At 48.0% G+C, this 12,868-nt stretch overlaps 1 protein-coding gene across 6 annotated transcripts in view; it reads left to right on the top strand.

Moving 5' to 3' along the window:
• The window catches only part of map7d1a (MAP7 domain containing 1a), a 407,069-nt gene that overhangs the window by 353,359 nt on the left and 40,842 nt on the right, over positions 1–12,868 (top strand). For 5 of the 6 annotated variants that reach the window (XM_072502058.1, XM_072502051.1, XM_072502047.1 and 2 more), the window contains 3 exons: positions 5,175–5,341; positions 6,518–6,643; positions 10,668–10,930. In XM_072502058.1, coding sequence (XP_072358159.1) covers positions 5,175–5,341; positions 6,518–6,643; positions 10,668–10,930 — 556 coding nt within the window. The remainder of the gene's footprint in view (positions 1–5,174; positions 5,342–6,517; positions 6,644–10,667; positions 10,931–12,868) is intronic. The other variant, XM_072502083.1, reaches the window with a different exon arrangement.

The following is a 12,868-nucleotide window of genomic DNA, read 5'->3' as shown; positions in this document are numbered from 1 at the left end:
TGGGTCACAATTAGTAGCCTTACTTTGACTGTGATCTACCCCGAAACTATTCATCTCTACGGCAGTGAATCAGACTAAATTATTAATTCAATCTTTTGTCTGTTGATGAGGAATTAATTATTTATCGGTCTTTTTTTTTCTCCACTTGCCTGTTTTCTCTTCTGCTTCTGGAGGTGTTAACTTCTTGTCGGATTGAGTTGCACAAGCAGCCTTCAGAATGAGCCAAGTTGTGATACCCTGCATTGTAAACCTGGACACGCGCGAGAGGCCAGCTTTGCAATCAAAATTGTACCGATCCACCCCAACATCTAACCGCTTCCCAAAGAGCTCACTGCGAGGAGGACCAATAATACTGGCTGATTTATTTTGCTCCCTAAGCCAGTGACCGACTTGGTTCAGCTTGCTTCACATCAGCTCGGGAGGATTGAATAAAGAACAGTATACCACAGGAACAGGCCCTTCAGCCCTCCAAACCTACGCCGATCATGATGTCTATCTAAATTAAACCTTCTGCACTTTGTGGTATTTGGATTGTGTTAATAGCCCTTGATATTCCTAGGTTAGAACAAGGAATGATAGCTTCCTCCTCCTCATCGTTCACCAGTGAACTGAGCTGACAGTGCCTAGGGCCCAGACAGCTCTGGACCCGACAGTGATGCCTTTCCCTGCTCAGTGCCCAGGCTCACCTCGAGCGAGGTACCAGTGGGCCGCTGGTTGCCAGGCAACTGCAAGCAGCAAAGGGCAGTGCTTTCAGAAAAGCTGAGGAGAAAACAAAAAACAGCAGCAGTGTGGCTCAGTGATAGTATCTCTGAGCTAGATATTTGTGGATCCAAGCCTCACTCCATTGACATAACAAAGGCCAATTCTCCACTGAAGTACTGAGGGAGTGCAGCATTGTCAGAAGTGTCGCCTTCAGGATGAGATGTTAGACTGAGGTCTTGGGCTGGATTCTCTGCCGTTGGGATGCTCCATTTTGCTGGCAGCCCGGGGGTTTCCCGACTGCGTGGGGCTGTCCCACAATGGAAAGCCCATTGACCAGCCGGCGAAACGGAGCATCCCCCCGGCGTGCTGAACCAGAAATCTGGCGCGACAGGGTGGAGAATCCAGCCCCTTGTCTTCCAGTTCTGGTTGTTCAAGGTGGATATAAAACATCGCACAGTGCTATTCTAAGAACAGGAGAGAATTTTCCCAGTGTCCTGGCCACAATTTCCCCCTCAACCTAGTCTGAAACCAGATTAATTGGTCATTTAATTTAATTTAATTAATTTAATTCTGGGATCTTGCTATATGTTATACAGTTGCATGTTCACTGACATAACAATGGTTACGGTGCTTCAAGTATTCAATTTACTATTCAGTGTTTGTCCTGTCCCCAATATGTCATTCTGGTAAACGTCACAGGTCAAATTTATATCAAGTACTACTGTACTATTGAGTAACCAATGGCGTGTTACTAACTTATATAAAAAGCTAAGTGTGTGGTGCGTTGTGTGCTTGTGCGTATGTGTGGAGGGTGCGCTGCGAGAGTGGGAACCTGTGTGTGTGTGTGGTTGTGAGTTGTGTGGAGAGTGCAGTGTGTGGAGATTGCGGTGCGAGAGTGGGGGCCTGTGTCTGTTTGTTTTGTGAGCGTGCGTTGTGTGGAGATTGTGGTGCAAGAGTGGTAGTCTCTGTGTGTGTGTTTTGTATGTATGTGTGTCTGTGTGGTGTCTATGTGTGAGTGCGGAGAGTGCGGTGTGTGGAGATTGCAGTGCGAGAGTGGGAGCCTGTGTCTCTGCTTGTCTGTGTTTTGTGTGTCTGTATGTGTGTGTGTGTGGAATGTCCGGTGTGAGAGTGGGAGCCCTCTGTCTCTGCGTGTGTGTGTGTAGAAGAGGAAATTGTTCCTTTGTATTGTTTTACCCTGATGTCTTTCCTGTTCAGACAGCTTCAGTTTGAGATCTGATGGAGCTTTACAACGTGAGGGAGGATAAGGCAGGATAAGGTTGCTAACCCTCCAGACGTGTCCTGGAATCTCAGGAAATTGAAAATTAATTTTTAGGACACTGCTGAGAGCAACAGATAACAATAATGGGGAGGGGGTGGGGGGGGGTATTAATTAAAATAGTGTGCATTTTTCCCACACCTTCATAGATTTGTTATAAAATTGTTGGTTGTGGGGAAAGAAAGCTATGTAACAAAACTTACAGAGATACTCCCCAGAGTTGTTGACCATGGGGGTGAGGGGTTTCCAATACAGTACTCAAGTAATAACTCTATATGGGAGTGAAGCTGGCCCCAGTAACTGAGATCGATCTGTTCAAGTCCAATGTTAGAAATTGTGTGTGTTTGTCCATACTTTATTTATTCACCAGCAGAGGCCTAACCATCATGATGTTGAAACCCTTGCCATATCCCTTGCTTTCTTCTGTTCTTCATCTTGCAAACTGCACAGAAACAAACTAGTCAGGCCAACGAGGGGAGGTGGTGGTGTTGTGGTCTTGTCACTGTCAAGAGATCTGGATCTGGGGACCTGGGTTCAAATCCCACCCCAGCATTATTGATTTTTTAAAAAATCTTGAATTTTAATAAAAACTCACCTGGTTCATTAATCTCCTTGAGGGAAGGAAATCTGCCAACCTTACCTAATCTGGCTTACATGTGACTCCAGGCCCACAGCAATGTGGTTGAGGCTTAAAAAAGCTCATCAATTGCAATTAGGGATGGGCAATAAATGCCCAGCCAGTTAAGGCCTCATCCCAGGAATGAATAGAAAAAAAAGTTCGTACTAGGGTGTATACTCCTCACTTGCCATTGGTTTGAACCCTGTGACCACTCGCAACCCATATCCTTTCAAAAGAGGAAATATTTCACTTAATGAGAGTCTGAAGGTTGAACGAGAGGCAGGTTCGGTGTCTCCCTGTCATCCCATGCTGCAGTCCTTCGAACATGGACACTCGTTTGGCAACAGGCCTTCGCAAGACTGTGCCTCTATTTTGCTTTTCGCTTGGCCTTCAGTGCAACAGACGGTTCTGGAGTGATAGAATAACTAATGTCAACCACAGAATCACAGACTAACACAGTGCAGGCGAGGCACTTTGGCCCATCGAGTCTGCACCGAAGCATGAAAGGCACTGACCTGCCTACCTAATCCCATTTGCCAGCACTTGGCCCATAGCCTTGAATGTTATGACGTGCCAAGTGTTCATCCAGGTCCTTTTTAAAGGATGTGAGGCAACCCACCTCTACCACCCTCCCAGGCAGTGCATTCCAGACCGTCGCCACCTTCTGGGTAAAAAGGTTTTTCCTCAAATCCCCCCTAAACCTCCTGCCTTTCACCTTGAACTTGTGTCCCCTTGTAACTGACCCTTCAACTAAGGAACAGCTGCTCCCTGTCCACCCTGTCCATGTCCCTCATAATCGTGTACACCTCGATCAGGTCGCCCCTCAATCTTCTCTGCTCCAGGGAAAACAACCCAAGCCTATCCAACCTCTCTTCATAACTTAAATGTTCCATCCCAGGCCACATCCTGGTGAATCACCTCTGCACCTCATCCAGTGCAATCACACCTTGTAATGTGGCGACCAGAATTACGCACAGTACTCCAGCTGTGGCCTCACCAAAGTTTGAAACAACTTCAACATGATCTCCCTGCTTTTGTAATCCATGCATCACTTGATAAAGGCAAGTGTCCTACATGCCTTTTTTACCACCCTATTAACCTGCCCTTCTGCCTTCAGAGATCTATGGACAAACGTGCCATGGTCCCTTTGTTCCTGCGAACTTCCCAGTGTCAAGCCATTCATTGAATACTTCCTTGTAATATTACTCCTACCAAAGTGTCACACTTTTCAGGGTTAATTTCCATCTGCCGCTTTTCTGCCTATTTGGCCATCCCATTAATATCTTCCTGTAACCCAAGACACTCAACCTCACTGTTAACCACCCAGCCAATCTTTGTGTTATCTGCAAACTTACTGATCCTATCCCCCACATAGTCATCTATGTTGTTTGTACAAAAGACAAACAACAAGGGGCCCAGCACAGATACCTGTGGTACGCCACTGGTCACTGGCTTCCAGTCACTAAAGCAGCCGTCTGTCATCACCCTCTGACTCCTACAGCTAAGACAATTTTGTATCCACCTTATCAAGTTACCCTGTATCCCATGTACAGTTGCCTTCTTTATAAGTCTCCCATGTGGGACCTTGTCACGGGTTTGCTAAAATCCATGTAAACTACATCAACTGCACTACCCTCATCTACATACCTGGTCGCAAGCTCAAAGAATTCAGTCAAATTTGTTTGGCATGACCTCCCTTTCACATAGCCACGCTGACTATTCCTGATCAAACCTGGCCTCTCCAAGTGGAGATAGATTCTTTCCTTCAGAATTTTCTTCAATAGCTTCCCAGCACTGATGTGAGACTCCTGTAGTTTCCTGGCTTGGCTCTACAACCTTTCTTAAATAGTGGGACCACATTAGCTGTTCTCCAGTCCTCTGGCACCTCCCCTGTGGCCAGAGAGCCCCTGCAATCTCCTCCTGCGCTTCCCACAGGATCCTGGGACACAAGTCATCCGGACTTGGAGATTTGTCCACTTTTAAGCCTGCCAATACCTCCAATACCTGGTCCCTTCCTGTGACAACTTGCTCAATAACCTCAGTCTCTCTATAAGTTCCATATCTACCTCCTCATTCTCTTGGATGAAGACAGATGTGAAGTATTTTTCAACACACTACCAATGTCCTCTGGCTCCATCCACATATTTCTCCCTTATTCCCAAATGGACCCTACTCTTTCCCTGGTTATACTTTTCCCATTGATCTACAAATAGAATATCTTGAGATTTTCTTTACATTTTACAGCTTGAGGTTTCTCATATCCCCTCTTTGCTCTCCTAATTGCTTCCTTAAGCTCCATCCTGCACTTTCTGCACTCCACTAATGTCTCTGCTGATTTGCTCCCCATTTACTTGCTAACTGTCTCTCTTACCCTTCTCATCTTATCCTGATTGTCTCTGGTCATCCATGGTTCTTTGGGCTTGTTACTCCTTCTTATTACCCTCGAGGGGAACATGTTGGGCCTGTACCCTGCCCATTTCCTTTTTGGAACCCCCCCCATTCCTCTTTATTGATTTTTCCACCATTTTACTTGTTGTTTGTCTCGTACTTTGAACCCTCTTTCCATTCTGTCACCAGAGTGAAAGCAAGAAGAAGGAAAAAAAGGACAAAAAGGACAAGGAGTGGGAGAACGCAAAGGAAAAGCATGCCCTGTTGAATTCCGGGAGTGTGGCTAACAAGATGCTGAGGAAGCGACAGTCTCTTCCCATTGTCAGGAGTAAAGAGTCTGTCGCAAGAGAAGCCAGGTACTCCCTAATAACCCCATACCAACCCCCACTGCAGGTTACGGTCTTGTAAAATGATGACCCGCCCTCTCCAATATCCCAATTACCTTTGTTATATGCAAAATTGCATGTAGATCAGATTAAAGTGTCCCTTTGTCCTATCAATCGGCATTAATTAAGACCATAAGACACAGGAGCAGAATTAGGCCTCTCACCCATCGAGTCTGCTCCGCCATTCAATCATTGCTGATATTTTCTCATCCCCATTATCCTGCCTTCTCCCCATAACCGGCCTGAATCCCTCGATTGGTTTTCATCCCACAACTCACTCTCGGATATTTGTTATTCTGTATATAAACTCCCCAAATCCCTCGATTAGATTGCATTCTGTAACTCGCTCCTGGATATCTGCTATTCTATATATAAACCACCCAAATCCCTTGATTGGATTCTGTTAGTCTACGTATAAACTACCCAAACCTCTTGATTATATTCCAGTCTGTAACTCACTCCTGGATATCTTTTATCCTATATATAAACCACCCAAACGCCTCAATTATATTTCAGTCTGTAACTCACTCCTGGGTATCTGTTTTTCTATATATAACCCCCCCCCCCACACACACACAACCCTTTGATTAGATTCCAGTGTGTAACTCACTCCCAGGTATCTATTATTCTATATATAAACCTCCCCAAACCCCTCGATTAGATTCCAGTCTGTAACTTACTCACGTGTTTCTGTTTTTCTATGTATATCCACCCACCCCGCAAACCCCTCAATTAGATTTCCGGCTGTAATTCATTCCCCTGGGTATCTATTGTTCTATATATAAACCTCCCCAAACCCCTCGATTAGACTCCAGTCTGTAACTCATTCCAAGATATCCGCTATTCTATATACATGACACGATGAATCCTTCAATTAGATTCCAGCCTGCAGCTCCCTCCTGCCTATGTTTTATTCCTTTTCTAATGCAATTGATAGCAGATCATGTGTGCAAGTTCACATCTGGCCTCATTATCTCTCTCCCCAGCGTCCTTTTTGTAGGTGAATACTGCATTGCGATCATTGCGGAGATTCCGCAGGATCAGCTGAGATACTCGGGGTAATTTTAATTACATACGCTCTGTTTACTGTGTACAGACATTGTGTTATCAGATTGGGTAATGATTCTCTCTCCCCCCATTCCCCAGCAATGTTCAAGCCACAGTTTCTAAAAATAACAGGCTGGATTCACCATTTTTGAGCCGAAGTGTGGAGGATCGGTGGCGGTTTATGTCAGAAAAATTGGCGGCACCCCCTCACCAATCCTGTGACCGGTAAGGGGCTAGCAGCTGTGCCACGGAACCGCCCCGGCTCCCATGATAAAAGCACCTGGAGAATGGCCGGGTCCGTGGCCGCGCATGCGCACGGCGACGACCTGCAGCAGTCGCGCCGTAAAACATGGCGTCAGCCGTGCGCGAACCCGACCCGCCAGATAATGCCCCTGGCCACCCCCACCAGTCCCCTCAGCCCTCGCATGGCTCCCGTTCCACTGTGGCGGCGCTGGACACAGTCTGCAGCCACCACGCCGAGGTCCCGCACGGCTGAGACCACACGTCAACCGCGCAGTCGGGAACTCAGCCCATCGGGGCGGAGCATCGGGGGAGGGCCTTCAGGTGTCGCGCTGAGGCCGTCCCAACGGCGTGCAGCGCGCGACACGATGATGCCATATCGGAGGGGGCGGAGCATACAAAACCTGTGTCAAACAAGCGCCGCCCCCGATTTTGACGTCAAAAGGCATCCTCCGCCCGATCACCGATTATGAAATTGGCGTCGGGGAACGGTGAATCTCGCCCGTCTTTCATCACATCTGTAATACAGGACATGAAAGGGACATCTGGGACTATGGCAACTTTACTTTATTGAACCTTATGGAACAGAAGGCTGCAGATTGACCTCTGGCCTGGTGCAGAGTTAACTGATCTCAGTCGGGTGTGTGGGGTTGGGGAGCTGTGGGTATTAAGAGAGTGCTGTAACTGACCACAGCTCTGCCACTCAGGGAATGGGTAAATCACCGAAGATTTGCAATACAATAGAGTCTCGACCTACTTAACCTAGCCATCTTTAAATTGGCGGGATATTCCGCTCCTGGACAAAGTCGGTGGATTTTTGGCTGTCTGTCCAAATTTTCCATTCCTGTTGTGGGCGGGACTGGAAATTCCAAGCCAAAGGGCCCCCCATTTTGTTTTCCATTAGTCAATTGTAAAATTGGCAGCAGCAGAGTGTTAATCGCATGGTGTTTTTCATGCAGAAACCATTGTTCAGGGAGTATTGTTTGACCATCTGTATCTTGTGCTGGGTTACAGCTTGCCTGAACGCTGAAGCAAAATACTGGAAGTCTGAAATAAATACAGAAAAGGCTGGGAATACTACGTAAACCAGGCAGAAGAGAGAAATAGAGTTAACAGAGTTGAGTTTTAGGCACCACCTGGGGGTGGGCAGGCACTAATGATGGCGCCTATGTGCCAGTTCTCTCATTCCATCTGTTATGGGCGAGGCTTTTCAGAACCCCAAAATGTATCGTGGAGCTCAACCAACCTCTCCCTTTAATGGATTTGTTGCTTTTCCTAGCACACGGCTTGTTCCCTAGGTGTGGGATTACAATTATGGACACGTGGGTTTTTAAACACAAAACACCGTTTATTCCATGAACTCAACTTAACATCTTAAATAAACATTGGGTCTCTCAACACCCCTTACTTCAAAGATAACTCAGAAAATAGTGCAACTGTAAATAATTCCTTAAAATGTTCCTTCAAACTTCCAAAAGACTTAACACCTTTAAACAAAATCACATCAGGTTAAAGGCTTCATTATTATAAGTTTAAATCACCCAAATGATCCAGAGATGGTCTTTTATGGCAGAGATCCAGCTCACTGCAAAACACAGACACGCGCCTGGCTCTTTTCAAAACTGAAACTAAAAACCTGCAAAACTCAACTGCAAAAATGGCTGAACTGAGCTGAGCTCCACCCACTCCATGACATCACTGTTTTCTTAAAGGTACATTGCTTAAACATCCATGTCTTAAAGGTACCCTCACATGACACATCCCACCTCCAGATCACTTTTGAGGAGGAAGGACAGGAGCTCGGCAGGATCACCCTCCTGCACATGAGTGAACAAAGTTGGGCAGCACGGTAGCATTGTGGATAGCACAATTGCTTCACAGCTCCAGGGTCCCAGGTTCGATACCAGCTTGGGTCACTGTCTGTGCAGAGTCTGCACATCCTCCCCGTGTGTGCGTGGGTTTCCTCCGGGTGCTCCGGTTTCCTCCCACAGTCCAAAGATGTGCAGGTTAGGTGGATTGGCCATGATAAATTGCCCTTAGTGTCCAAAATTGCCCTTAGTGTTGGGTGGGGTTAGTGGGTTATGGGGATAGGGTGGAGGTGTTGACCTTGGGTACGGTGCTCTTTCCAAGAGCCGGTGCAGACTCGATGGGCCGAATGGCCCCCTTCTGCACTGTAAATTCTATGAAATTCTATGATGACCCAACAATGAGACTGCTCTTTCCAAGGGCCGGTGAAGACTCGATGGGCCGAATGGCCTCCTGCTGCTCTGTTCTATGATTCTATGACCCCGGTAGTCTATGACCAATTGAAGCCAATTAAACTGGCACGGGCCCAGTTTAGCTGCGTGAAGGCGGCCTCCCAACGGTAGACCAGGGGGAGGGGGGCAATGCTCTGGACAGGTTCAGAGGGTCTCATAGTTTGGTTGCGAAGACCATTTTTCTAGTGGAGATTTTTAAAAGTTGGTGAGTGGGTCCCTCCATTACAGTGCGCTAGTCCTTTCAAACTAGAAGGCCTCTGATTGGCTCTCCAGTTTCGAAAGCCCACCTAGCATTGTTAATTAGATGGGAAGTCACCTTCTGAAGAATCACATTGAGTGACTGCCAAACATTTCAGCCTGACTGAGAGGCTCAGGAAACCGCAGGGATACCTAGCCCAACATTTCAAGTCAATGATTTTTCATCAGAACTGTTGAAAAAGAAAAATGATCAGATTTGAAGCAGGTATCATGGAAGGGAAAGAGGGTCAGGGTGGGAATGAACGGTTTCCTCCGGGTGCTCCGGTTTCCTCCCACAGTCCAAAGATGTGCAGGTTAGGTGGATTGGCCATGATAAATTGGCCTGAGTGTCCAAGATTGTCCTTGGTGTTGGGTGGGGTTACTGGGTTATGGGGATAGGGTGGAGGTGTTGACCTTGGGTAGGGTGCTCTTTCCAAGAGCCGGTGCAGACTCGATGGGCCAAATGGCCTCCTTCTGCACTGTAAATTCTATGATAATCTATGAAAGCACAAGGGTGCACAGAATCATCAAGAGAATGTACTGGGTCCAGCGCACGCACACAAATGGGAAAAGAGCACTGGGGACCCAACGTATAAGCAGAGTCATGTTAAAGCGGAAATCCAGGAGATAACGCATCCTGGGAAGGCCTGACCGGGCCCAGACCCGGATTGCAGAATGATCCACCAAAATCCAGATTGTTGGCTCACCCTGGCTGGAGTGACGACATGCGTCCGAGTCAGAATGGCGTGTGACGTTGGAGTCAAGGTGTTCATGTATGCTAGCTGCCCCTGCCTTGCCAGAGGGTGGAGGTCATGCGGTGGCGAGCCAGTGAGAACATCAACCATCCTGTACCGAACCCTTCCACCTCTCTCCCAATCAGCGCCACACGGTCTCGCATGGACTCCACGGGGGGGGTTCCTGGGGTGACGTTAGGAAACTCCACACTCAATGCTGTCAATATTCCTGCCCTGAATCAAGACAGCATCAGACTTTCTAACAACTGCCTCGCATTTTGATGATCCATGAAAACGGGCATCTTCTCTGATGTTGCCTGAATTAAAGCAGTAAAAATGTCCTAAACCCCTTCACAGCAGCATGAGTGATGGAACAAATTCTGATGCTGCGCCAGATAAGGAGAGATCAGGACATGTGGCCAAAAGAGGTAGGTTTTAAGGAGAGTCTTGAAGGTACAGAGAGAGAGAGAGAGGAGTGGAATTCCGCAGCTTAGAGTTTTGGTTGCTGAAAGCACAACCATCAATGAAGGGCAAAGAAAGTCGGAATGTTCAAGAGGTTAGAACTGGGGGAACACTGAGATCTTGTACAGCTGGAGGAGGTTACCAAGGTGTGAAGGGTGAGGCCTGGATGGTTTGAGCATGAGGATGAGAATTAAAAATTGGTGATTTTGCTGCAATGGAGCCAGCACAGGTCAGCAAGCAATGGGGTGCATCAACCCTCCAGCTCCTTGTCCCCCTCCCTCTTTAAAAGAATTTGTCCTGTCATTGTTTCCAAAACAGATTGAAGAACCGGTCTTTGCCAAGCTCGCCCAGACGTAGGCCTTCGGGCACCAGTAATGGTCCGACGATGCCACCGGTGTCTGTGGGCAGCAGCACCCCAGTTAGGAGACCAAAAGGCAAAGGCGGGAGCCGCAAGGAGAAGGAGAACCGTCCTAAACGGAAGGAGGAAAAGGACGAGGAGCCAAAGGAGGTTTCAAGGCCTTCATCAGCCAGTGGCCTAAAAAATAAGGAGATGCCAATTGAGGTTCCTGAGTCTGCACATGGTAAGGGAATTAACTCCAATTAATGGTTCCGGTAGCAATCCTAATATTTCTATTGAAAAGGAATCATGATAACTGGATTAAGTAAATATTCACATTTCTGTAACATCTTATCCAGCTACAGGACATCGCCAAGCACCTTACAGCCAGATAAATACTTTTGAAGTGTAGTTACTGCCATTATGAAGGAAACAAAACAACCTAAGCCGCGCACAGCAAGCTCCCATGAATAGCAATACAATTACCACCGGATCACCTGTCTGAATAGTGATCTGAATAATGCCATGGTTTGTCTTAAAGACTGTCTGAGAGGGCAGACAAGGCGTCAGTTCAATGTCTCATTGGAAAGACTGTGGGCGGGATTCTCTCAGCCCAGGGCCGGGCAACTTGCGCCATGCCACAGAGCGGAGAGTTGGCGCCGGCGCGGTCGGTGCGGCATGGGTCGGGGGGCGCTCGACGCGCCCCCCCACCCCCCGCCGATTCCCGGCCCGGGAGGGGCCGAGCGGCCGTAACAAAAAACCCGAGACCCACCGGCGGCGTTCTAATCTGCTCTAAGCCGGCGGGACCACGCCATGTTGCGTCGGGGCCGGCGCGTAGAAGGGAGCCACTGCGCATGCGCGCATTGGCGTCGGTGCCACTCCGCATGCACGGACCCAGTGGCACCCAGTTGACACCGGGAACAGCAGCTGGAGCAGCATGGGCCGCTCCAGTGCCGTGCTGGCCCCCTGTAGGGGCCAGAATTGCTGATCCTGAGGCCATGTTGATGCCGTTGAGAAACGCGACGGCGTTTCCGACGGCGTCAACACTTAGCCTCAGGATCAGAGAATCCCGCCCTGTATCTCCAGCACTCTCCTCAATGCTTCACTGGCGTGTCCAACTGGATTCTGTACTCAAGTCCCTGGAACATAGGAATATAAGAAATAGGAGCAGTAGCAGACCATATGACCCCTCGATTGCCATTTAGTATGATCATGGCTGACCTTTGTCTTCAACTTCAGTTTCCTGCCTGCTCTCCACCCTTTGATTCCCTGAGAGGTCAAAAGTCTGTCTCTCTTGGCCTAGGTATACTCGGTGATGATCCATAACCCTCTTGGATAAAGCGTTCCAAAGATTCACAACTTTTAGTGAAGAAATCTCTACTCACCTCAGTGCTAAATAATTGACTCCTCATCCTGAGATTGTGACCGCATGTTCTAGATGCCCCCAGCCAGGGGAGACAACCTCTCAGTGACAACCCTGTCAAGCCCCTTCAAAATATTGTCTGTTTGAATGAGATCACCTCTCATTCTTCTAAACTCCAGAGAATAAAAGCCCAATTGGATCAACCTCTCATCATAGGACAACTCTCTTCTCCCAGGAACCAATCTAATGAACCTTCGCTGTACCATCTTCAAAGCAAGTGTATCCTTCCTCACAATTGGAGACCAAAACTGCACACAGTGTTCAAGGTAGTCTCCCCAAAGGCCTATATAATTGGAGCAAAATTTCCTTATTCTTGTTCTCCACTCCCCTTGCAATGAAGACCAATTAGTAGGCCATTTGCCTTCCAAATTGCTTGCTGTACCTGCATGCTAACTTTCTGTGTCCCTTGTGCAAGGGAATTCTTTGAACATCGGCACGGTGGCACAACGGTTAGCACAGCTGCCTCACAGCACTAGGGATCCGGGTTCAATTCTGACCTTGGACGACTGCGTGTGTGAAGTTTGCACCTTCTCCCTGTGTCTGCATGGGTTTCCTCTGAGTGCTCCGATTTCCTCCCACATTCCAAGGTTAGGCGGATTGGCCATGCTAAAATTGCCCCTTGGGGTGTCCAACGGTATGCAGGTAGGTGGGGTTACGGGGATAGGGCGGGGGGTGGGCCCAGGTAGGGTGCTCTTATAGAGGGTCAGTGCAGAGTCGATGGGTCGAATGGCCTCCTTCTGTATTGTAGGGATTCTATGG

This window comes from Scyliorhinus torazame, chromosome 1 (genome assembly GCF_047496885.1).
Source record: "Scyliorhinus torazame isolate Kashiwa2021f chromosome 1, sScyTor2.1, whole genome shotgun sequence".
Classification (NCBI taxonomy): Eukaryota; Metazoa; Chordata; class Chondrichthyes; order Carcharhiniformes; family Scyliorhinidae; genus Scyliorhinus; species Scyliorhinus torazame.
This window is presented reverse-complemented; position numbering and strand designations above follow the sequence as displayed.